General features: G+C 42.0%; 1 protein-coding gene across 4 annotated transcripts; it reads left to right on the forward strand.

Moving 5' to 3' along the window:
• Nucleotides 1-27: 27 nt before the first annotated feature.
• FASTKD2 (FAST kinase domains 2) lies at nucleotides 28-19000 on the forward strand. 4 transcript variants are annotated; one of them, XM_045032571.1, is made up of 13 exons: nucleotides 28-98; nucleotides 1302-1439; nucleotides 2227-3038; nucleotides 4263-4366; nucleotides 6377-6485; nucleotides 8792-8915; nucleotides 11425-11564; nucleotides 12461-12633; nucleotides 13111-13274; nucleotides 15001-15225; nucleotides 16152-16239; nucleotides 17090-17204; nucleotides 18223-19000. In XM_045032571.1, the coding sequence occupies exons 3-13, from the start codon at nucleotides 2337-2339 to the stop codon at nucleotides 18340-18342; spliced, it is 2064 nt and encodes a 687-aa protein (XP_044888506.1). In that variant the 5' UTR covers nucleotides 28-98; nucleotides 1302-1439; nucleotides 2227-2336; the 3' UTR covers nucleotides 18343-19000. The 4 variants fall into 4 exon arrangements, with proteins under 4 accessions (XP_044888506.1, XP_044888508.1, XP_044888507.1 ...); XM_045032573.1 differs by having other exon boundaries at nucleotides 29-82; XM_045032572.1 differs by having other exon boundaries at nucleotides 91-200.
• Nucleotides 19001-27042: the final 8042 nt, after the last annotated feature.

Consider the following 27042-nt stretch of genomic DNA (forward strand, 5'->3'; position numbering starts at 1 on the left):
GTACTCTCGCGAGATGTAGAGAGGGCACGTCAGGAAGGTATCATGGCGGCTCCCGTGGGCCGGTCACATGAGGCGTAGCCGGGTCGGTCCATTGCCTGGTGAGGTCGCCCCTGGGGAATCAGCCTGGCTGCTGCCCTGGAATAGTGAGAGGCCCCGGGATTGACCGGCTGCCTCCAGCCGCGGCGGGGGCCAGGGGGCTTGTGAGTCCCCACAGTGCGGGTGACGGGGGGAGGGTCTGCCCCTGCCCCTGCCCCGCCCGTTGTGTGTGGGGGGGCTCCCCATGGGGGCTCCCGTGGGCTCATGCCAGGAAGCCACGGGGAGTTCACAGGTGTCTCTGCTGGTATGTGACGATCAGGATCCATCCCGGCTGTGCCGCGGTGCTCCGGGCCCTGAGGTTTCTTTTAAGGAAGGTTATAAGCCTTGTGACCTGCGTTTAGCATTGTAAATGGCACGGAGCCGAAGCAGCGGGGTCTGCCTGAGTCTGCAGGTAGCCAGAAACTGCACCTCTGAGATGTGTGAGATCTGCCCTGTGGTCAACGGTTGAAACCTAAAGATAACTGCTTAACGGGAACCGGTGCTAACTCTTCTGCTGCTGCTGCTGCTTGTGTTAGAAACATGCAGTTAATGGGGCAGCTGGTTGCTGGGTTATGAAAGTTGGGGTTGGAGACTCCCTCTAATCTTAAAAGTCCCCTCTGCGTGCATCTGCAAATGGAAAAGAGAGACGTGCCACCCCTGCTACTTAAATGCTCAACTGCTATCTGTCTGCCAAAACCACATAACTTCTAATATGCAACTGCTGTTTCTGCACAATTTTTAGCATGTTGATGATTAAAAATTTGTCAATAGTGTAAAATCAAAACTTAATTAAAAATGCTAATTGCTCTTAATTTTCATATTTAATGACAGCAAATCTTTAATTTGGGGAAGGAGGGATAGCTCAGTGGTTTGAGCATTGGCCTGCTAAACCCAGGGTTGTGGGTTCAATTCTTGAGGTGGCCACTTAGGGATCTGGGGCAAAAATGAGTACTTGGTCCTGCTAGTGAAGGCAGGGGGCTGGACTCAATGACCTTTCAAGGTCCCAGTTCTAGGAGATAGGTATATCTCCAATTATTTAATTTATATCTTGCTTGAAGTTGCTGCAGAATTGTTAGTCTTCCACAACAAAGGGCTACAACATGGACTCCTTTTCTGCCCTAATATACACAGAATTCTGCTTACAATTATACCTTCAGTTATACCTCACTAAAATATAATAGACTTAAGTGGATTGAAAAATAAAAAAAATGTCCATCTCCCTTCAGAAATTCTGCAGGTCTGAAAGTAAAATCCCTGAAGATTTCTACTGCCTGTACTGAAATGTGTCTTCCACTTGTGGCGTGCTGTTCATGAGAGAAACGGAATCCTGTCTGGTCCCAGTACATCGGATTGTTCCATGAATTGTGAGCTTTAATTTCTCTTAACTTTTGTAGTTATTATGCAAGTGATTACATCAGGCCTTGATCATACATTTCTTGAACACCCAAGACTCCCCATGAGTTAACTGGATCCATGACTTCTGTCTGCACCACAAAAATGGATGCAACCTTTGATAGAAGCTCCTGGGTTGTGCAAAGGAAGGTGCAGGAAGCCCTTAATAGTTAAATGTATGGTGTTATCTTTTACTTGGTCCTGTTTAGTCTCATAATATAGATCTTCTATCTGTCTCAGGCATTTCTAGAGGCTCCCATCTCTGTGTTGTCTAACTGCTGAATTTGTTGCAAGTGTCAGAATTTTATCACTTCTGGTAAATCAGGAGTGCTGCATGGCTCCGGGAGGCTTGGGGAAAAGGAAATCTGGAAAGTGAAGGTACGGAGTTTGAACTCAGTCCTGTAAGTGCACTCATGAGGACAGACCTCTGTACCAGTGTGTGGAGACCCACTGAAATCAATTTACCAGTGTAGATGCAAGTTCAGGGCTTAAGTCTGCCCAGTTTCTCTTCAAATCCTGTCCCTCTTCAATTGTACTGTGGAATTGCAACAGTTTTGTGACCATGAGACCCTGTGTAATTGTGGAGTCAGGAGCAGAAGACACTCATTTAATTAATAATTGATTAAAAATGAAAATTAACTGTTTCCAGAGCTGTCTGTTTCAGGTTCCCTCTGTAAAAGATGTGTTGGTAGATGTGGTATTTTAACCTCTAAACCAAAAGCTTGTTAATGATCTTATAATTTTCAATTGATTTCACAGATAATGCATTTTACCTGGTGTCCAAAGGCCTGTTTCTGTGGGCTTGAATCTGATTAAGGCCCTGTCTTCTGAGCTGGCATTTGAAAGCTGTTTATAAAACAGTAGCAAAAATGAACAATAAAGTGGGCTATTTGATAAGGACAATCAGACATTTGCATGTATGTGGTTCTAAACTGGGTCCCAGCTTTAGAACTGCAATGAGGACATACACATTAGGGATCAGTAGACATAAGAGTGCCATACAAAGTGTGAACCTGAGAGGATTCCTGTTAAATGTTCCTCCTTGCCGGCTTGAATCATCTCTCCGATTGCTGTCTCAGGGGGTGCCTGTTTATAGTAAAGGAGATGCCACTGCACAAGAACAGAATGCTACAAAGACTCTATTAGATGAACATGTGCAAAATTCATCTAGTGCCGTGGACCCTCTAGAAGAAGATAGAAGTGTTGTTGAAGAGAATCTGGTAGTGAAGAGTGAAAGGAGTCAGCCACAGCAGTTCTTTGATGACCTTAAAAAATGCACATCTCCCTGTGATGTATTAGACCTAGTTTCAAAGTCTGCTATTTCTGAGAAGCATTGTAGTAACTGTTTTACTACTATGTGGATGCTCACCAAAAAGCTGTCCGAAGACCAGAAGCATTATGAAAAACAACTGATGGTCGAGCATCCTGCATTTATGCAGCTATGTCAGCGTCTGATGCAAGAGTCCAGGAGCATGTGGTGTGATGACTTGGTATACAGTCTACATGCTGTGCTGAAGCTAGGGGTACCCCAGAACACTCGACTGGTTCAGACTTTGCTGAGGGTCTGTCAGGTAAGTATTGGAATCTTTTAAAGATTGGAATAAAATTCCAGCGCCAGCTCTTACAAGTTGTAGAGGCTATAGCCTCGGAGGGTCTCCACATGAATGCCTGTGGTTTGAGTTCTGCCCATGCTTTCTTTTCATTCCTCTACCCACACTGCACCATATAAAGAGAGAGTGCTCAAAGAATACTTGCGCTTCAGGCCGTGCCAAAACTTTAGATCTGTTTGAGGCTTAGAAAAACTCTTTTTTTTTTTTTTTTTCTCCCTCCACCCTCCTTTCCCCGTCTCCTTTCTCCTCACATGATATGAGGCAGGTTTGAGAGTGAGCAGTTGTGAGGAAAGGTATTTTTGATATTTTGATTTGAGGGCAGAGGCCAGTGTCCTCCTGGACTCCCAGTTCCTTTACCTGCTGCTTCTGGGAGCTTTCTTTGGTCTACCCGCTATTAGCTGTATTATGCTTCCCTTATCTTGGGGATTTTTACAGGACCTTCCCTAGCTGCTGATGCAACTGGGGACTTCCTCTGAGCATCATATGACTATTTCATGCTGTGCTAGGTGAGGGTTTCTCCATTTCTGGACCTGCTGCTGTCCTGGGAGTTTCTTTCTTGACTTTCTTCAGAGCCTCCCACCAACTACTCCCCCCGACCGCTGTGTGCAACTTCTTCTCCCTGTTTCTTCCCTGTCCGTTCCCTTAAACTAGTCTGTCCTCATCTCTACCACCTCCTCCTCCTCCTAACTCTGCACCTAGCCAACCCATCCTACTTCGTAGAGTTGTATGTGTTTTTAATAAAGCAGCTTTCAGAGGGAAAGAGGGCACTGACTTATTACATGGAGGGGGAGGGTGCCCACGGTTGGGCCGCAGATGTGCTTGAACCTGCACATTAAAAACGCTGTTAACTGTTTACAAAACACTTTAGAGAGGAAATCTTGAACATGACCACTACGACATTTGCCAGCTTGTATCCACACTATGTATAGTCCATTACACAAGTTCTTCCTTTTGTCCTTAATGCGATTTTTCTTTTAGGCCTGATTTCTCATTTTCTCAGGGGAAATTGGGAGTTAACTCCACAGAAGTCAGTAGAATTATACCAGTGTGTAGGTCAAAGTAGAATCAGCCCCAGTGACTTGACCTTTTTCTTTGTGTGGGCGGGGGAGATAGCTGGTAAAAATTGATCATTCCACCACTTTGTCTTAAGAATTTTCTAACATTGTGAAAATATATCTTTAATAGGAGCGCCTCAATGAATTTGATGACCGATGTCTCTCTGTTGTGGCAACCACCTTGGTAACCATGGAAAAAAGCAGAAATGTGGATGCTCTTCAAGCTGGATTACAGTGAGAAAATTACTTTTTTTTTTTTTAAATGGTTTCCTTACTTACAAGTCTTGTCATGTGACCATTTATTTCTGTTGGAGGAAAATAAATACGGTATGAAGGGAGAGTGAGCATCTTTACTCTTTTGCCCAAAATACACTTTGATATTTTCTGTCTTACATTTTTAGCATTTTCTTGAGGATTATTTAGTGATACATTGCATTAGAAAATTTTAGTAATCCCTGCAGTGTTCTCATATGTAAAATATGGTAGAAATGTCCAAAGCAGGAAGACACTTGAACCTTTAAGTAACTTTACATGGTCTTAGACAATCAGGCACACTCTGTAGTGACCGTGGCTGTAATTCTACTTTGAACTCTGTGACAGCTCTGTGCAGGGTCCACCCCGAGAAGCTCATAGCAGGATTGGGGCCCAAGTCATTACCATCAGCACAAGTCATTACCATCAGCTAATAGCTGAAACAAATAACTCTCTTTGGCATCATTGTTGGTATTCTCGGCAGAAAGGGTGGAGATAGGTTAGAACACTGGACCGGGGCACAGGAGACCTGGTCTCTGCCACAGGCCTGCTTGGTGACCTTGGGCAAGCCACTCCATTTCTCTGTACCTTAGTTTCCCCATTTGTAAAGTGAGGATAAAACTGCCCTCCTTTGTATAGTGCTTTGAGATCTATTAGTGAAAAGCCCTATGTTTCAGCTAGGTATTATTCTTCTTGATTTCAATAGGAAAAGCCGTTGAGTTGGAATACCATTTTTGCTTGTATTCCTCCTCTATTCAAATGTAGGGGCGGGAGAAGCATTATATCTATTCTTGTTTCAGAATAACTTGTTTATGGGTGGTGGTTTTGTGCTCAGATTGTCGGTCTACAAAGCCCCATCTGCTCACCCCTTCAGAGATCTGGTGTTCCCGAGCTTCTAACAGAACATATTGGTGGATTTGTATTGTATGTATCAATTCAATTTCAGCTCCAGCTACAAGAGGATGGGCACATTGGTGAAATAACATATTCTGTTAGAAGTTCAGGTGCACAGTTCTGGGAGTTTGGGGGAAAGTAGGTTATCCCTCTCTGTTTTTCACTTAGAAGACTTTGGCTCCATCTTGATTAATCAAACACCTGCCTGTTCACAGGGAAATGTCAGTCTCAGTGGATCAATTTCAGAGCCTTCCACTGCCATACAGACACTGACATTTCCAAAACTAGTGCTCTGATATTTGATTAAAAAAATAGTGGTTTAAAGAGTTGGGGTTTTTGGTCTCTTTAGCCATTTTGTTTCCTACTGAGCTAAAATGGCAACCACAGATACACCAGATCAGAGTTTTTCTCTGTGATGCTTTGCCTTCTGCTATATTAAGATCCTGTTCTTCTCCTACAGACCATAGTATCACTTGTTCTCCTTTCCATCTGCTCCCCTTTGCTGTGTCCTATATGAGGCTCTCCTGAATTTCATGGGTCACTGGGGGCTTGTCTCCACAGAGAAATTGCACTGGGATAAGTTACGTCAGTTTAGTTAAACTGATACCTCTGTTTCCCTGCAGTATGTTCACTCTGTTGCCCTTGCATTGGTCTATCTTGCAGTGTTGCAGCACTGTGTCCACACAGCAGCATTCTGTATCACTGTAAGCATGGTGCAGTGTGGGAGGGCATTCCAGGGTCCTTTGCACTGCTTGGGCAGTGGAGTTTAGAAAGGTTGCCGGACAGATCATGGCACATAGTGAGAAGTCGTCCTACTGATACTTCACACCAGTGTAGTTACTTCATTGTCAGGAGATAGCTGCATTGCTACTAAGTCAATTTAACTACGTCAGTATAGAGCTGCGCCAGTTTAATTTAAAAAAAAAAGAAGGCTGTGTGTATGGAAGAGGAGTGAGGAGCTACACCAGTTTAACTCAGGATTCATCCATGGGAGACAGATGTGTGCCTGCTCCTGCCAAAATAAGCAGAGCTTTACTGGTGCAACTTGTGTGTGTAGGCCAAGCCTCCTTAAACCAATTCTATTTTTTTCCTTATCAGGTTACTGGTGGAGCAGCGAATTCCAAAGATCAGTAACATTTTTATGTTGCAAAGCATGATGAAATGCTTTGGGAAAGATGCCCCACTCTCTCTCAAAAGGAAATTTGAGGTAAAAGATTAAAATCATTGGTGGGTCCTACTATTATTCCTGCATAGCTACTGCTCCTGTGTTGCTATTTATTAGTTGTTTATGGTAGCACCTGTTGTATGCTAAGCAGTTTCCAGACATTGAAAATGAATGGCAACTTCCCCAAGTTGCTCATCCTCCAGGGACAGGTAAGCAAGTAAATAGTGGTTTGAGAAAGGGGAAACAATTTTTTTTTTTAAATGACTACACATGTCAATTAAGTTTGCTGTAGCCTGCCCAACAGAGGTATGTCTGCAGGAGGGACTTAAATAAGTAGAGGGTGCGAAGGTCAAACCATGCATAGGGATAGAAAGCGTGGAGTTGTTTATGTAAGAAACAAGTTGTTTATGTAAGAAATTGGTAGCATAAAAGATAAGGTGCTATCCGTGAGCTTCATTGTAACAGGGCTTTCTATGCTATTCATGCTATTGAGAGGCAAGTAACTACATCCCAATCCTGCTGGAAAGGTATAACAAGTGGGGTTCCGCAGGGGTCTGTTTTGGGACTGGCTCTGTTCAATATCTTCATCAATGACTTAGATATTGGCATAGAAAGTACGCTTATTAAGTTTGCAGATGATACCAAACTGGGAGGGATTGCAACTGCTTTGGAGGATAGGGTCATAATTCAAAATGATCTGGACAAATTGGAGAAATAAACTTTCCTGTTTTCCTCAGACTAACAAAGACAAATGCAAAGTGCTCCACTTAGGAAGGAACAATCAGTTTCACGGATACAGAATGGGAAGAGACTGTCTAGGAAGGAGTACGGCAGAAAGGGATCTAGGGGTTATAGTGGACCACAAGCTAAATATGAGTCAACAGTGTGATGCTGTGGCAAAAAAAGCAAACGTGATTCTGGGATGCATTAACAGGTGTGTTGTGAGCAAGACACGAGAAGTCATTCTTCCACTCTACTCTGCGCTGGTTAGGCCTCAACTGGAGTATTGTGTCCAGTTCTGGGCACCGCATTTCAAGAAAGATGTGGAGAAATTGGAGAGGGTCCAGAGAAGAGCAACAAGAATGATTAAAGGTCTTGAGAACATGACCTACGAAGGAAGGCTGAAAGAATTGGGTTTGTTTAATTTGGAAAAGAGAAACCTGAAAAAATTCTCAGGCTTATCTAAAAGGGTGTCATTAGGAGGAGGGAGAAAACTTGTTCACCTTTTGCTTCTTGTTCTATCCTTAGAGGCTATGGGCTTAAACTGCAGCAAGGGAGGTTTAGGTTGGACATTAGGAAAAACTTCCTAACTGTCAGGGTGGTTAAACACTGGAATAAATTGCCTAGGGAGGTTGTGGAATCTCCATCTCTGGAGATATTTAAGAGTAGGTTAGATAAATGTCTATCAGGGATGGTCTAGACAGTATTTGGTCCTGCCATGAGGGCAGGGGACTGGACTCGATGACCTCTCGAGGTCCCTTCAAGTCCTTGAATTTATGAATCTGCCTAGTCCCAATAGAATGAGATTCTTAAAATGTTTTCTGATTCCAGTGAAAGGAGCTGGGGTTGATATAGTATTTTTAAACATTGTTTTGACATTTTCTGTCTATTACTGATGCATTTTTTTCATTGCCCTTTGTGTCTTTGAGAATGTACTGGGTGAAACTATTTTAAGAGCTGGTGAAACTGAAATTAGTGGGCCTAATTTTTGCTGATGGTTGCGTCAGTATAATCCTAACTATGCAAACAGTCACTCCTGATTTACTGTGGCTTAAGTGATATCAGAAGTGGGCCCACTATAGCTTCACCAGTTTTTTAAATCTTGTTTAATTTAGTGTACATCTGCCAAAGGTGTATCACAAAGGGCAGTAGAAAATAGTGAGTCATTTACTAAGGATTTAGAATAACTTAGAGCTCTTGCACATGGCAAAGACTAGATATCATCCTGACTGTGCAATATTGGTAAATATGCCATCCATGCTAATTAGTAAACCACCATTCTTTCAAGCACTGGTAGGAAAACTATATACATAGTAACCAAGAATAAATATTATAAGGTCCTCTTGTATTGATTTGATTCAAGAAAGAAACAGGAGCACGTGAGAACTTTTTAAGGACAGCTCGCACTAAACATTAGAATAGCTGTAGTTGTTTCTATAAGAAAAGCGATTGGAAGGAGTTATTTTAAGCTCCTTCCACTGCTTCCAACCCTTTCTTCAGTGCAAATCTGGTGAGGTTACGGGATTGGAGTAGTTTTGATCTCCCCAACTCACTTCATTCTTCGGCAGAGATAATTTGGACTGCCAATGCCAAGAATGAAGAGTCTAATCAAATTGAATTCATTTTAGGATAGAGTTTTGAAAGAGCTGGACCACTTGACTCCTCTGAATGCTCAACACATGTTTAGTGCTCTGGCTGCGATGAGTTACTGCTCCATGCCAATCCTAGATGCCTCGAGTAACAAAATCATCGGTGAGTTTAAAGTGAATTTTTAAACTTCCCCTCTCCTTTACTCTGACTCTTCCTAATGAAAATGTCTTATTCCAATTTCCTTTTAAGCCCACAAAACATGATTGTTTTGTAGTCTAACAATACAGATCCATCAGACAAAATGCAGTACAAAAAATTTTGGAGGACTGGTGGATGATCAAAGAAAGTAGTTTTTATGGTCTCTGCCCTCATTAATACCATGAAATGTCCTCTCCGTGGATTATAATGGCACTCTTCATAGCTCTGAAGTTAAAATTCTGTTTTCTTTTCCCCAAATTCTATAAATAGAGAAAATGCTAACTAAAGACCAGCAAGTAAAATTAGTGGTTTCAGAAGTGCTTTTAAAACTGTTTCTGAACTGGAAATTTGCATCTAATAGTATGAATTGACAGCTCTGTGTTTAGGGAGTAAGCAGAAGGGGATATGTTCACTGATTAAGTGAATTTCATTATTGAGTTCTGCTTCATAAATGATGGCTCAGTCGAGCCCAAAGGAACTTAAAATGAAGGTTAATACTCTGACCTTTACTCAGACCCTTGCAATAAGTATTGTAGACATAATTGAACATTATCTCTTGATATATACTCTTGCATCCAAAACTATGGTAAAAAAACATTAATGTTGCAAAGTCAAGCCCTCAAAAGGTAGGAAATGTCAAAGTTCAGGTTCATGTGCAGCCTTAATTTGGTCTCCTTGTGCATACACCTTATGATATGGCAACAAACTATTTTCTCCCACGGGATCCCTGCTTCATTAATGTACAGGATGGATGGTATTCCTAGTATGAAGCTATTGAATACTTTGTTTAGCATACAGCCATAGGTCTTATTTACTGCACCTGATTCTAATCCTGATCTGAAGACAGAATTATTTATTTCCTAATTTGTTTTTCTGTGGCATTTATCGCTATAATATCTGAGTGCTTCACAAATACGGATTTATTTTCATAACACCGAAGAGTGAGGTGGTGGTATCTGCATTTTAAATATGCTGAACTGAAGCACACAGATATTAAGGTCAGAAGTGTGCACTAATTTTGAGTTCCCAATCTGAAATGCACTGGACCTGATTTTTTTTCAGCGCACTTAGTGTTATTTGGCACTTTATATGTTTGAAGCACAGCTCCTCTTGATTTAACTTGAAGCTGTGAGTGCTCAGCAGTTCTGCAAATCAGATTCCAGGGTCTCAACCTGGGCACCCAGAAAATAAGGAACACGTTGGGCTAAGTGATTTGCCCAGCATTACATAGGATCGAAGGATAGAAGACAAAGCTTGGCAAGGATAGAATCCAGGATGACATTCAAGTAGCCTTAACCATGAGAACATCCTTCCTATTTCTGCAGCCATCTGTCTCATTCAATATACACCTTCCAACTACTGCAACAAATGAAGCAGGGGCTAGACGACAGCCTCCTTCATTATGCAACCCTGATGATCCCCTGATCACGTCTGTCCTGTGCACTGAACGAGGCACAGGTCTTGTGGAAAAAAATAGAATGTGATCATGAAATTACAGACTGTATCATAATGCATATGGGGAACGGAATTAAGGTTACACAGGAAGCCTTAATTCTTGCATTGCCTAACTTTTGAGTGTTCGACATTGCAGCCTTGCTACTTTTCTTTTAATACAAATTATTTTGGGGTTTGTGTGTGCATGTGCATCCATACATATAATTTCCTAGGGTTTTAAAAGCAAACTTAAAAAAAACCACATTCCATCCTGTGGTATCATACTGATGCCCACATAAAGGTCATCACCAGGACTGAAACATTTAGACAAGTGGTTTTCAACCTGTGGTCTGCGCACAGGGGGTCCACAGACTATGTCTAAGATTTCCAAAGGGAAATCTCCATTCAAAAATGTTTTTATAAGTCCACAAATGAAAAAAGATTGAAAACCACTGCTTTAGATCCAGCTCATACACCTCTCCCTCTACTTCAAAGGGAGTAATTTATAGTAATAATAGTTGGTGATCCTCAATATGGACCAGCACTACAGGGGGATGAGACATATTGCTGTCTGCAAATAGCTGTGAAACCCATAGGCAGAGGAATGGTAAGACTCAGGATGTTTGGGTTCCATTCCAGGCTCTGGAGGGGACTGTTCTCTGGTGGGCACAGACTTTTCTGCCCATTCTTCTCAAGCTTCGTCCCTTCTGCCTTGTCCCAGCCATGTCTCTTCCCCCAACCTCACCTCCTTGTACCAGTCTTGTTCTCCTCACCAAACCAGTCTGTCTCCACTCCTCAGGGTTCTCATCCTAGTTCCAGTCTCCTTGCCCAATTAGTCCCAACATCCCCCTCTAGGCTCCTAGTCAAAGTCCCAGTCTGTATCCCCAAACTTTTCATCCCGGTCTCCTTTGCCCAGCCAGTCCCAGTCTTTTCCATGGCTCCCCATCTGATTTTTCACAGCACACCCTGCTGGCCCCAGTCATATCCCACAACGCGCAGCTCACAGTCACTGTTACTTTTTTTTGTTCCTCTGTTACAGAGAGTATCCCTGGTATTCCATTTTGGCAGCTAATCCGTGTTCTGAAATCATGCAGCATCCTCCGGTACCGCAATGTAGTTCTGTATTCGGCAATAGCAAACTACGTGACTTCAGCCATCTACATGTGGGACACTAAACAGGTGAGGTAGTGACCACAAGTGACACCACTAGAACTGCCAATACTCAGCTGTGCCCAGGTGACACCACTAGAACTGCCAATACTCAGCTGTGCCCAGGTGCACACAAACACAATTTATAGAGTTGCTAGTTACGACTCAGTACTTCAGTTTGCATTCTGAAATGGGCTTAAAATTGGGCATATATTCCAGTTTTGCTCTACACGTAGAGCAACTACATAATGTTAGAAAATTCAAAGGGCACAAAAAACAACTCAGTTTTTCTCTGGTTTCTTTTCATGAAAGTTTAATAGGAATAACTTGGTAGAAATTGGTCCATGGCTGAAAAATGTGTCAGTTTCAAACTTCTTTTTCTTGATGTATATCTTTGAAACAACACGGTGTATTTATACAGATTGGTTGAGGGGAAATCTTCAGTAAAACTGGTACATTGGCTGTTGTTTTATTTGTGTTAGTGTAGCACCAACAAGCCCTCATCATGGACCTGAACCCTTGTGCTCAGCACTAGACAAACACAGAACCAAAAGGCAGTCCCTGCCCCAAAGAGCTTCCAATCTAAGTGTAAGACAAGAAACAACAGAAGGATACAGACATACAGATGGTGAATCAGAGGGAAACAATGAGACAATATTAGTTTAAATATTTTAATAAGTATTTGGGAGTTCAACAGTCCATTGTTCTCCTATTTATTGCAGTATGGTAATAAATAATGCTGTTAGTCATGCTCATAATAAAATATTACAATTTCAAAAGTTTATTTTCATTTTAAAAAACTTCTCTGATGCTATAACACCAGACAATTAAGTAAATTTCCATATTGAGACTCTTACTCTAGTTTTAATTTGTGTTTTAGCCTGAAAAATGGTTTTTATTCATATACTTTTTTTTTAACGTTTTAGATTGTCCTGTTTTTGTCTGCCTTCGAGGGACTTCGCTTTCGACCTGTTGAGCTGATGGATATTTTGGCTGAGAAGGTGACAAGTCATCCTGAATCCCTGAACCTGAAGGATCTTCTATGTGTTCTCCGCGTGTATTCGCTTCTCAACCATGTTCCCAAATGTCAAAATCAGGAGTAGGTTCTGGCTTAGAAAGCGTTGTATTAAATTACATAGTTGTTATGTGGGTGTCTGAACAGGCACACGAAAGAGTACTTGCTACTGATCTTGGATTCCAGTTGTGAAATAATTCTCACTTGGTCCTGTTTTACTAATCTGTGAGATAAACTTGCTATACCTGTCACTATTATTTAAAAAAAAAAAAGAGGCAGATATACATTTTTTCCAAACAGTAAAGCAATGTAATAGAGAATGCACAAGATGTAATAGAGAATGGGTGCCCATCACTTAAGTGATAGACTGATAAAAGTGGTGAACAGGTTGTAGCTAGCAGCAAGCTTAGGTGCTGGACTTGGGTTCTGGTTATCCAAGTAAATTGGAATGTCTAGGGTTTTATTTCAAAAGTACTGATTTATATTTTATAGAGATTTTTTCAGGAAAGTCTGAGTTTATTTATAAATTAGTAAGTAAAGATGTCTCTCTTTCTTTTGAAGGTTCCTGGAGTCTCTCAATGGTGCCGTGAATAAGTACCTCACCAGGATTTCTAATGTGGATCTGCTGAAGGCAGTGTATTCATTTTGCATTTTAGAGTATTTGCCACAGCCTGCACTTAGTCAGCTCCTGCAAGAAGACAACCTCAATGAGTTACTAAAATCAGGTCAGTCATTAATGTATTAATATGTGCTATGCCACTGAATTCAGAGTAGTGTGTAGATAAGAGTAGTAGTAGCTTCAACACAATCACTCCTTAGGGTGTGGTTGCATTGAAGCTCACAAGCTAAGTTGGGCAGACAGGTTAATATTAGATATGAAATAAAAAAACCTGAGTTCTGCAAGTTGTTACTTGTTAGTGATTCAGGAGACTCTGTCCTCAGACTTGGCACTGAACCAATGCCCTCATCATGGCGGTGGGGAGGGTTGTTTTGGAGGTACCATTTTCAGATAAGACACTTCAGTAATGAGGGAAGTGTTTCCTAGGTAACTGTGTGCCTATGTATGTAAATGCAAGATTTGTTGTAGAAAGTCAGATGTGAACAAATTGTGGATTCTTTCTTCTGTGATAAGCATTCAAGATTTTCCAAGAACATTTAAAAAAAAATTAACCCAAGTGATGTATGTTTTTCAGCTAAATCAAAGTTTTTAGCTCAAAATACAACTAGTTGTTAGAAGTTGCTTGGCTGTTTTGCTTTAGGATGAAAGACCCTAACTGAAATGGTTCAAGGTAGTCGTTCAGCTTCGTGTTATAATTCTCTACAGCTAATTGCTTAGTTTGGCACTGATTCAGGGTGTAAGTGTATTTGTTGCTTGCAGATTGTGTATACTTTGGGAAGTTCTGTTAGTCCCTACACTTCAACAAAATAGTCTGTCTACTTGGAACCTGAATAATTCAGTACAGCCGAGTGAATAATTGACTCTTCCATTCGCTGGATGAATCAAAAGGGGGGGAATATCAGTTTATTTTGAATTGAATTTTTTTTTTTGGCGGGGGGATGGGGGCTTTTCCCACTGAAACGAAAAAATTCCATTCAGGTAAAATGAAATGTTTGCACATAGTTTTGAAAAAACATTTCCACAATTTTTTCCCCTCATTTAATTTGTCTGAAACTATTTGCTGAATTTGATCCAAACTTGCAGATAGTTTCACTCACCCCAAAACCTGCATTTTATCAGAGAATTTGCCATTCAGCTGAAAAATGTTGCCCAGCTCTGTAGTTTGGTACTGTTAAAGCACGCTCTGAAAGTGACATCCAAAATGTGACTTAACTTCTTGTGTTTTATCAATATCCATTAAAGTATTTGGGTTTTTTGTTTGTTTTTTAAGAACAACCTCCATGTGTGAATAAATGTCTTTCAACTTATTAGTAACCCTGCTGTAACAGGGTAATGTGTGTAGCTGTGCACAATAGAGGGGAAAAAGTGAGTAAATGAACAGATTTCAGACTTTCAAGAGTGGATTGTCCAGTGGTTAGGGTGGTAACCTAGAGCCTGGAAGCCCTGGGGTTCAACTCCCTGCTCTGTCACAGACTTCCTCAGTGACCTTGGATAAGTCTCTTAGCCTCTCCGTGCCTCAGTTCTCCATCTGTACAGTGGGAATAATAGCATTGCTCTACCTCACCAGGGGGTTGATTCTACAGTAATGTGTCTTCTAAATTTCTTGGATAGCTATGTAGAACAAGAAGGTTTTAACAGTGTCTTGATGGCATCTTTTCAAGAAACAATTAGTTTTATTATGCCTAATTTGGAATTAATCTACTGCTCAGCAAAACTGAAATCTGTTCGTACTGCAAATAGTAGCCAGTGAAATTGTGGATTTCATGACATAAAATGATACCATATAAATATAACGAATCCACTCTAATGCTACATTTCTGTCCTTTTTTCAGATGGCCTTAACAAGGAACAGAATGAAATGATGCTGCACTGTGTGAACATGTGTCTGGAACTTGATAGTCCTCCTTCATTCACTAAGCCAGCAACTATGTTTATAAAGAAACCCTCCTCACCTTTGGTTTCTGATCTCCCTGAGGTTCGTGAGGCTCTGCTGAAACTTCTGGGAGATGAGCGTATGTTTCAGCAAAACATCCAACTGCCACATGATTACAACATTGGTATGGGACCAGTTCATTGTCATGTGCCTTTGAATTTTGATTTATAGTGGTAAAGAAATGGATTGGCAACTATTACCTATAATACAAGGGGTTTAAAATTTAAATCTCTGGTGATAAGGTCTGTTTGACAACTGTGCCTTTATGGTTGTATTTTCTATGACATTCACGTTAAAATAGTTGGACAGTTGACTAAAATATTGTTACTGCTCTGGTTTGTAAAATTGCATTGGGCTTTGTGGTTAAAATGTGGCTTTTGAGGCAACTAATCCTACATAAACCCAATAGGCCATAACTATATTAAACAACACTGACCTTTTAATGCTAACCTATTTTTTTTAATCTTTGGATTAAAGAAACAATATAAAATGGCAAAATATGAAACTTCAAGGTGGTTGTTTTAGCTGTGGAACAGTTTTCCTTTTTCTTTGATTTAAACAACAGGATCTAACCTTCATTGAGAGACCATTTATAAATTTAGTAAAGTTCCCTGGTGTATGGTTTCTTTTGTATGCAGGGTTTATACTTCTATGATTTATATCATTTGCAAGCTATCATTGCCTGATTCACTTGTAATACTTCTGGTATTTTTATTCCTAAATTTATCAAACTCAATGATAAAAGGACAAGGGAATATGTATGGATTTGTCTGAGATTTCATAGCAACCTGGTCAGAATTTTTTTTCTTTAAATCCTGAACTGATACACCTACGCATACTGTATCTGATTTGCGATAACAAGCACCTTTTCTGACTGTGTCAAGGTGCCAACTGAATCTATTTGTTGCTCTTAAAGGAAGAGCAGTATATTGTCCAAACTGTCACACAAATGCAATAATTATAGCTGTTTCTTTTCCATTGACTCCATGAATTATATTGGAATGGTCAAAGCCTCTTGTGGCATTTAATATTTGACTGTTTTTCTTTCAGATTTTGAAATCAAAATGGATGCAAACAGAAAAAAAGCGCTTCCAGTAACTGAAGTAGATGATCCTGCTGATGCTCCAGATGTTCAAAGGTACCTTTATTTGGTTACAAGTTTTCTTTATCAGGCCTTTATGTGAGGCTCTTCCTGTTGCCTCTCTGGCTCACTGATCTGCAGAGCAAGTAATTCACTCTCACAGGAGCATAAGAATTGCCATTCTGAATCAGACCAGGGCCTAGTCCAGTATCTTGCCTCCAACAGGGGCCAGCACTGGATGCTTCAGACACAGGTGCAAGAACCTCCACAGTGGGTAGATGTGGGATAATCTGCCCTCATAAAGGTCTCCTAAGTTATAACGCCAGAAGGGGGGATCACTTTGATCCTCTAGTCTGACATCCTGCCTAACACAGGTCATAGAACTTCCCTGAATTAACTCCTGTTTGAACTAGAGCATGTCTCTTAGAAAAACAGCCAGTCTTGATTTAAAAATGGCCAGTGATGGAGAATCCACCGTGACTCTTGGTAAATTGTTCCAATGGTTAATTGCCCTCACCGTTAAAACATTACACATTATTTCCAGTCTGAATTTGTCTAGCTTCAACTTCCAGCCATTGGATCTTGTTATACCTTTGTCTGCTAGATTGAAGAGGCCCCCACCCCTCCCAGGAATTCAATCTTTGCCATAAGAACTGTATGGGCAGCCCTCAGCACCTAGATAAAACGCATTGCAGGAGAGAGGGGTTTAAGTTGCTTAAGTCCAGAGAAGCAAAAGAATGATTAAATTAGAAATGGACAAAAATATTAGCAATAAACAAACACAGCAGTGCTATTCCTTAATATTAAAGGCATTCTCTGAACAGTTAACTGTGAAGAATACTTAAACTGCACCAGCATAAAGCGGTTTGCCAGCTCCCTAAGAAATTATTACTGTGTTTGGCTTTAGAGTGGCTGTTCTCTGTGCTCCTCCGTCTGCTTTCTGTTTTGGCACAAGACACCCCCGAGGCAAGTTGGCAATGAAAATGAGACATCTGAAAGCGCTGGGCTATCATGTGATACTGGTAAGAAGCCTAAATCCAGGTCTTATCAGTATGGTGACATGTATGATGGGTGAAGAACAGAGTACTAGGAGTGGTGAGCTTAACCTAAATTGACACTGTTGGAAAAACTCCTTGATCAGTGATAGTAGTCTACAGTGTTGGGCAAATAGCTCAGTGGTTTGAGCATTGGCCTGCCAAACCGAGGGTTGTGAGTTCAATCCTTGAGGGTGCCGTTTAGGGATCCGGGGCAAAAATCTGTCTCGGGATTGGTCCTCCTTTGAGCAGGGGGTTGGACTAGATGACCTCCCGAGGTCCCTTCCAACCCTGATATTCTACGACTCCACTATGGTAAACTATGTCCAAGTGGAGTTTGATCCCTATACCATAATCCACCATAATTCAGAACTTTGCATGGTGGGATAGCCTAATTTTGGCAATTAATTGATCTTTGATTATTAGCAGGTAAATAGGCCCAATGGTCTGTGATGGGATGTTAGATGGGATGGGATCTGAGTTACTACAGAGAATTCTTTCCTGGGTGATGGCTGGTGAGTCTTGCCCACATGCTCAGGATTTAACTGATCACCATATTTGGGGTTGGGAAGGAATTTTCCTCCAGGGAAGATTGGCAGAGGCCCTCGAGGTTTTTCACCTTTCTCTGCAGTGTGGGGCATGGGTCACTTGCTGGAGGATTCTCTGCACCTTGAGGTCTTTAAACCATGATTTGAGGACTTCAGTAACTCAGACATAGGTTAGGGGGTTGTTACAGGAGTGGGTGGGTGAGATTCTGTGGTCTACATTGTGCAGGAGGTCAGACTAGATGACCATAATGGTCCCTTCTGATCTTAAGTCTATGAATTTGATCAGATATTGACAGTTTTCATGTGGAATTGCTGATCTGAACTGATCACTTTCTGGAATGCAGGGATTCTCTATATCTGTTTCCCTTTACTAAGTGTGCTGGTTCACAAGACAATGTGAGTTTGTTATTTAGCAGCAGAACTAATGCATCCTTTCCTTTCCTCTCCTCTCCACTAAGGTCCACTACCAGGAGTTTAAAAAACTGAAGAACGAAGAAGCAATTGAGTGTTTGAAGGGAGAAATCTATTCAGTTGATGCTTTTCCTGTTTCTGATGTGAATTTGCAGGATAATATTTAAAATGGACTGGGAACTTCAGGTCCCCTGCTTTTTTCCCATCACAGCCATTCACAAGAAGAAGGAAACATTTTCATATATTCCTGAAAAATGCCTCAAGACATTGTACCCTGTAGAAAGTTTGTAAATTCAACTATATCTACTGAAGGAGTTCTTTAGCAATAGAAGCAGTTACTTGCTAAAGCTCCTTAAACAATAATTGACTTTAAAAAAAAAAAAAGGAAAGATGAGATATTTTCAACAATTTTTTTTTTTTTTAAATTACATATAGACTACTCCAATGGGCTAAACTTCTCATGTGTTCTTGAACTGGGGAAATGTGACAATCTTTCAGAGCAGTTGGGATCATGACTGCTCTCACTGTAGTGAGAATGGAACAACATGCATCAATCTGTCATTAGCTTTCAGTAAGAACTCCAGCCAGAAAAGCAGTAAATCATTAGATATTGACTGGAGTGGAAAATTGAAACTCCCAAATCTCTGGACAAGTTTGTAACTCAAAAAATAATGTTCTCGTCTCGTTTTCAGAAGTCTGGGACAGCAAATGATTCTATATGCTCCATGCTTTTTCTTCAGTCTGAAGCCTTTCCCCCTGTTATAAAGTGCTCTGAGACTCATAGATGTAAGATCCTGTCCCTCGTATAAATTGCCTTGTGATGTCTGCTTGTGTTTCAGTATTAGCTTTTCGAAGACTACTTACAGCTATTGCATAATACTTAGTTTGATTCATCACATGATGAAATGTCTGCCTAGGAAGGAGTACTGTGGAAAGTGATCGGGGGGGTCATAGTGGACCACAAGCTGTTGCAAAAAAAAAAAAGCAAATATTCTTCTGGGATGTATTAGCAGGAGTGTTGTAAGCAAGACACGAGAAGTAATTCTTCCGCTCTACTCTGCTCTGATTAGGCCTCAACTGGAGTATTGTGTCCAGTTCTGGGTGCCACATTTCAGGAAGGATGTGGACAAATTGGAGAGTCCAGAGAAGAGCAACAGAAATGATTTAAAGGTCTAGAAAACACGACCTATGAGGGAAGATGGAAAAAATTGGGTTGGTTTAATCTGGAAAAGAGAAGACTGAGAGGGGCATGATACTTGAAAACTGTTATGTAAAAGGTTGTTGCAAGGAGGAAGAAAATTTGTTTTTCTTAACCTCTGAGGGTAGGACAAGAAGCAATAGGCTTTAATTGCAGCAAGGGAGGTTTAGATTGGACATTAGGAAAAACTTCCTAACTGTCAGGTGGTTAAGCACTGGAATAAATTGCTTAGGGATGTGGAATCTCCATCATTGGAGATTTTTAACAGCAGGTTGGACAAACACCTGTCTGGGGTGGTCTAGATAATATTTAGTCCTGCCATGAGTGCAGGGGACTGGATTGGATGACCTCTCAAGGTCCCTCCAGTCCTATGATTCGGTGATGCAACACAACGTCCACTAGCCCACTGCATAGTAGAAGATAAACCAAAATAGTGGTGGTATTGCCTAGTGATGTAAATGTGAAGTTCAAAGAATGCTCTACGTTGAAAGAATGGAAGAGAGACGTAGCTTTTGCATCCTGTTCTTGGGAATATTCATTGGTACTTCCTTCAAGAGTCAGTCAGTGAAAACTTGACAGAAAAATTAAAATGTATTTTTGTTTTAATGAAGTGCGATTTTTGAAAAGGGACATTTTGAACATTTACGTAGTAACAGCATTGAAACGTGGTCTTACAAATGTGTTACCCATTTCTATGTTATGGTCAGTTCTGTGATAACGATACTGTTCAACCAGAGCTAGTAAATATATGGCAGAGCCTTTGACAGTAACCTTATTTAACCAAATGGCGGTGCTCTTGCTTCGCATCATAGTGAGCTGTGAACTGCACACTTCTTTGTCTCTGTGTCTGGCTGAGGATGCGGCTGAAGCTTTGCAGTGATGTGGTAAAAGGATTAAGGTGAAAAGAAGAAACGAGGCATTATTTTAATTTGCTGCCCTACCCTTCACAGAGTAGGTCAGCTGAATATGATGTATGTTTGTGGAGGGAACTTGCTAGTACAGATATGTACAGAGTTATGACTGGTAACATACCACAAGAAGAGCCTGTCCTTGCTGTTTTTCAGACTGGCTGAAACCCTGAAGCAAGGAAATTTTGCCAGAAAGCCTGAACTTGTGAGATTTTAAACTGGATTTTCAGACCAAAGAGATTTGCTCATTGCTGGGATTTCCCTCTTTCTGGATCAGATGCCCCAAGAAATACTGATTATCTGAATGCACCTTTCTTATTCTTGTAGCCAAGATGGCATGCAGGCGATTTTCTTTGCTATCAAAACTACATTAGAGATGTAGAGCACTCATGACCACTGCATTGAATGAGTGACCCCTGGAAAAACACAGTAGTGGGTGGAACCAATGACACTTCTCATTATGCTAGTTATAACGTAATAGCCCCGAATAGAAGGCATATTTCATGCCATATGCAACGTACTTTGTGATAGTACCTTGCTTCTGCTGTATCACTAGCTGTTTGTATTATTCCTGCACCTTATCGATACAGTGCTATAGAATAGTCAAGAAAGATATTTGTTCCCACTGAAGACTTTGGTCTTCAGATTTTCTGAGTCTTTTACCCTTCTCTTTCCCTCCTGCCATGGATTCCGCTTGTTAGCAACCTCTCAGTTCCCAGTAAAAAGTTGCTATTATCCAAAGGTTGCTAATAAGCAGAAAGTAAATCTGTAGGGGTGCAGCCAGGGAATGAAGTACTAGGACATGTGTGGTACCTCTCCCTGCCTGGCCACAACCTGCCTGCGTCTGGGAGGGGCAGCTACATGCAGGGTAGCAGGGGGGATGCAGCCCAGATGCTGGGGCTTTCCATTTGGGGGTTGCGGGGCTGTACAGTAGAGGAGGCTGGGCTTGGCATGTCCCAGTTCTTGCAGCCCTGCAAACCTTCCCGCTGCTGCCCTGCCAGCAGTCTCCCCTCCCAGCCACAGGCAGGGTTGCAGGATTGCAGATAGGGGAGGCACATCAAAAAGTTGTCAGCCGCATGCTGTTGCCAATATCCAAATCTAATCCCACCCCACTGACTTTAATAAGAAAATGTTGCTACCCACTGGAAGTTGATAATATCAGGATTCCTATTAAGTGGCACCCACTGTATTTGCCTCCTAGCATTTCCCTCTAGCTTGAGTGTGAATATCGTTCATATTACAGTTGCGACCATGCCATGGCATCTAAAATGTCACAAGATTTTCAGGTGTCAATCAGCGAAGGCCAAATTCCATTTTTAGGCATGAATCATGGGCCAGAGTATATATTTAGGATAACATGCTCCCATCGATGTCAATGGAAAATTTTTACAAAGATCAAATATAGAATTTTACAGTAACTCAACTTATTAATTACTATTCTTTATTAAGTACTTTGTTTTCACATTTGGTATCACTCAGTGGGAAAGCATGTGGCCCCCTCCTGGGACCACCACCCACTTTTCCTTTTCACCTTCATTTCTCTTTCTCTCCCTCTTCCTTTTCATTCTCTCCTTTCTTCCCTCTGCATTTCTTTCCTCACAGCAATTCCTAATTTCTCAGCACCTGGGGCTTTTTCCCACCCATTCCATCCATTAAAGTGATCAGCAATGATGAACGTTAATGTTGACCCTAAAGGGTTGTTTTAATTCTCACTCCAGTGAGATTAATAGGGGACAGAGGTGTTCACACCTCTGTGAGCCATTGTTTCAGGCTGGCTGCAGACTCAGGAAGGCAGCCTTGTGTCCATTTACCCTCTGTTCACATTTGGAAGGTTTTCTTTCTAGTGATCGCTAGAAACTTCTTTCTGAAATGAAAGCTGAGATTTTGCACAAAGTGAATGTCTTGCAGGCTGTGAAGTGATAAATAGTACCCTTTTCATTTGCGCTGTTATAGCAGTTCTGGATATGTCCCAATTGAGATGAAGCTGTAACTTTCTTTTCAAAGAAGAGAGCAGACTCTGCTTCTTAGAACTGGCATAGATTTGGCCAGATCCATGCAAGGGGGCAGCATGTTTTATTCCCTGGGCCGCAAGGGAATCTGAATAGAGGACCCATGTAACATTCTGTTCCCCCATTATGAATTTGTGAAGTATTAACTAGGGGTTTGTCTACATGGGGAAGCTATTGCAAAATAAGCTAGGGAGCGAATTTAAAGTGCAATAGGTATTTCAAATGAAGAATGCCTTTGTGTGGTTTCATGTAAGTGGAGTAAGCTAAACCCACATACCCTAAAAGTGCCTATGTCTACACTTAAAATGCTACAACTGCAGTGCTTCAGTGTAGACACTCACTACAATGATGGAAGGGGTTTTCGCAGTGCTGTAGTTATTCCACTTCCATTGATGGAAGAATTCTTGCATCGGCCTAATACTGTCTACACTGAGGGGTTAGGCTGGCATAGCTATGTCTCAGGGGTGTGAAAAGCCACACCCCTGAGAGGCCTAGCTATGCTGATGTAAGTTCCCAGTGTAGACAGTGTGGGTTAAGTGTTCACATGGGGAGCTATTGTGGAATAGCTATTTCAGGCTATTTCCTGTTGCAGGCAAAGCGTTAGACACCAGTCCCATTGAATTTAACTACCCTTTTCACATGAGAAACAAAAACTCTCATGGAAAAGGGTGGCAGGATCAGGTCCCTTTTGTGTATAATCTTTGATATAAACTATGCTAAAAAGCTTTGAACTTTATTATATTTAAGTCAAGTGACTGAAAGCACAGACAAAGTAATAACTGGCACTAGGCTATGCAAGCCAGGTGAGGTCTAAAAGTGGGCAGAGAGTCAGTGAAGCAAGAGACAGGAAGTGAGATGACAGGTGCTGCAAAGGAGAAGGCTCTTGCAACAGGTGGCTGGTGTGAAGGGACAGGAATGGGGCCGGGGCCAGTGCCAGGTGAGCAGAAGGAGTGAGGTAGCTTGGAAGGGTTAAAAATAAAAATTAGGGTAAATAAGTGAATCCTAGAATGAGGGTTCAAAAACGTGTTTCTAGGGGAGTGATGTGGTTATGGTTCTATGTAAAGGGGCTGTGCGCGAGTATCCTGCATGTGCTGGAGTCTAGAGAATTAGGACTTGGCAATTGCAAAAGAGAAGGGAACTGTAGTAACCAAGAATGCTACAAAGACTGACCTGACTCTTCCCTAGTCTGAGTTCTGTTCCCAGGCTACTGTAATTGGTATTGTTTTATATTATTATTAATTAATGCTAAGCTGTTCTCATCTCTCCAAGCAAATTGCAGAGCAAATAACCTTGCTTGAATAAGATATCAAGTTTAATTCCTGTTTTTTGGCAATGGAAGATCTGCATTTAAGAAGAATTTTTACAGATTTTTGTAAGTATCGACAACAGCAGAGGCAAAATGCTGCACATTTCATGTGACAAATTATTAAGTTATGTCTGGAGACAGTAAAATACTGATGTTGAATATGTGATGGTTGAACATTCTTTTGCCAGTAATCAGCATGGCCCTTGTTTAGAGCATTCCATGTTTATAAAATGAAAAAAAAATTGTCTCCCAACCTCATAAATTATATTTTTTGTAGTTTATACTAATCCAAGGCTTTAGATCAGTTTAATCTACGTTAAGGCCCTAAGTGGATTTAAAGTGCAAAAACAAAATCCCCCAAAATGCAATTTGTGGGGAAAACATGAAGGAATCTGGCAGGCTGAGCAGAGGGTGGGAAGGTGTATGTTAAGCAGCTGTCAGGCATCTCTTACTGTGGATAGAAAATCCAATGGCGCAACACTGGTTGTGAATCAATAACAAACTCGTTAAGAAACCATTTTAGCATTCCCTCCAAAATTCAAACACTTCAAGTAGTAATTTTGCTCAGAGTATAACTCTGTGGCTATGCATTGGGTAGGGTGTGCGCAGGGGCAGCTCCAGGCCCCAGCACGCCAAGCGCGTGCTTGGGGCGGCAAGCCGTGGGGGGCGCTCTGCCAGCGCTGCGAGGGCGGCAGGCAGGCTGCCTCCAGTGGTTTGTCTGCAGAGAGTCCGCTGGTCCCGCGGCTTCGGTGGACCTCCCGCAGGCAAACCGCCGGAGGCAGCCTGCTTGCTGTGCTCGGGGCAGCAAAATCCCTAGAGCCGCCCCTTGGTGTGCGTTGCTACATGCCGCAGTGAAAAGCAGGCTGTGTCCATTGTGGGACACCACTGTGTATGCTGTGCTGTGTAGCTACCCGTGTCAGAGAGACGGCAGCTGGGAAAAGCTCAGGCAGCTCCCTGTGACAGGGAAAGGCTTGGCCAGCAAGGAGCTGCTGGAGCCTTTATCCGCTGCTGGGAGCTTCCCTGCAGTGGGGAAAGGCTTTGGCAGCAGGGAGGCAGTTGGGCCCTCCACTGATAAAAAATAGCAGTGTAGACAGAGGAGGCACCGCTTGAGTGTGTAGAGAGTTACATAGGGTACATACCCACAGGATTCAGGCTTATCTTTACTCATCTAAGTGCCTCTGCTGATTATACCCATGCTGGGAGAGAATGTAGTGTATGTCCTCTACATACTGCACATTCCTTATGGCAGCATAAACATACCTTGTGTTTCCATTTTTTGCTAGCAGCTATAAAAGCCCAGGACAGCTATGTTGTCCTACCTTTGAGTGCTGCAATGATAGTTGATATTTGAGCCAAGTATTTAAGATCTGTCGTTTCAGGAACAACAATTTACTCCTTAGCTCTCTGAGCCTTTTTACATCTCCATACTCAGTTTTTCAAGGTGGGTGTAAAAGGCTGCCCTTCTGCACCTACTTTGCATAGGTGTAAAAAAGCACCCACTGGGCAAGGCAGTGGCGAATTGGTTCCAGCGTGTCTGCAGCAGGCATTTAAGTGAAGTCCTCCTTTTTCCAGGTAGCACGTAGGCTGTCATTCTACTTTGCTCCCCATTCATGAGAACACTCCCATACAATACTACAGTAGCATGATTACCATAGCACCCATCAAGTGCCAGATCTGCTCTGGCCTTGTGAGATGCAAATTCCAATAACTAGGATAATTTTCTTTCATTTGTCACTGTTTAAGGTATTGGATTCTACTGATGCCTTTGGACAAAGAGATAGTATTCAATAAATTTGTTCAATTTACCATTTACAATCATATGCCACATCTTAGTCTCCTCAATCCATGCTGCAAAGTGGGCTTGTTAAGATTTCTGTATTTTTTGTTTGTTTTGTTGCACAGATCACCTTGTATATAGTTTCATTTGAACTATGCCGCATGTTAAACTAGGGACCAGATGCTCAGCTGATGTAAATTAAAGTCAGTGGAGCTACACCAATTTATACCAGCTGAGGCTCTGGTCCTAAGTCTTCAAAGAAGAAAACTTTTGGATTGTTTCCCAAACACCGTTTTCTCTTTCTGTAACAGTTACGGCTATTGGGCCTGATGCTGATCTCAAGGAAACCGGGGTAAATCAGCCCCGCTCCCAGCACTGGTAGCTATTCCCCTTGCGGAGTTGGTTTTATTAAAGCGCTGGGCGAGCTCTCTCCCAGCACAGGAGGTGCGACTACACAGCCACATTAACCATGGTTAACGGCTGTGTAGACCTACCCTTAGTTAGAATGTGTTTAGTCTCATTCAGCTGCAGTGTCACATGGATAAGGTGCTGGATGTAGTAACCAAGAAAGAGAGAGCCCTTCGGGATTTGCTCTATAATGTTCTGTACCCAAAATAAAGTACAAAATGGCAGATGCCTCAGTGCTGTCGGCAAACAGCCTCCCTTTCCAGCATAGGCACAGTCTTTCCATTGTGTGGATATCCCAACATGGTTGTCATATCATTCACAAAGCTTGGTCCGTGTAATGGGGTCTACAGGCTCCACACAACCAGTGCTGGGAGTAGAACAATACTGGGCTAAGGAGGCCCTGCCCCTCAACAGGAACAGGACACATTCCCAGTGGAGAAGCAGTTTAAAAGGACAGTGGTAGCCCAGGAAAAGAGCTGCATGCGGCATCAGGGAGCATGGTTCATGCCAAGAGCTGTGCCTGAAGTTGCAGTAGCTTGTGAGGACTGCTCTAGCAGCAGTGACTGGGATTTCCCTGACCTGCTCTTTGGGAATTGAAAGCACTAAAAGAGATTGTCTTTTAGTGCTCGTTCAGTCAGAGGACAGGCTGCTAAGACAGCAACCACGCCCCCAGACTGAGGCACTTGGTCTGGCAGGAAGTGATCTAGAGGAAAACATAAGTTGGGGTAGCTCAGTAACTGGGCTAGACACTTCATGAACCTCTCTCTGGCAATGGGTTGGGATCTGGTGGAGTAGGTAGACCAGGTCCCCCTACCTTGCTCCTCTGTAGTGACAGAACTGCTGGGGGAACAGCTGGAGCATGAGGGGGTGACTGAGGCCATAGCCAGGCCCTCTCTGGGATGACTAGTCGAGCAGAAACCATAAGGCCGTGACCTACCTCTAGGCAAGCTGGTCATCTGCCCTTCCCACTGCAATCCCTGAAGCTTCAGGGTAAAGAGCGATCACCTCAGCTTCAGCTGGAGGGAGGAAATGTGGCAGGTTAAATATAAAAGTACCAAAAAATTGCAAAACTTTCTCTTAAAAAATTAAAGACACAAGGTGAGTGAAGTAATATCTTTTACTGGACCAACATCTGTTGGTGAGAGAGACTAAGGCAGCTAGGTCTAAAACCTCAATACTTAAAAACTAAAAGTTCATTAACATCTAACAGTATTGACAACAGCCTCCCTAAGAGCAGGAAACAGAGAAGAAGGATGGCCTT

This window comes from Mauremys mutica, chromosome 10 (genome assembly GCF_020497125.1).
Source record: "Mauremys mutica isolate MM-2020 ecotype Southern chromosome 10, ASM2049712v1, whole genome shotgun sequence".
NCBI classification, from domain to species: Eukaryota; Metazoa; Chordata; order Testudines; family Geoemydidae; genus Mauremys; species Mauremys mutica.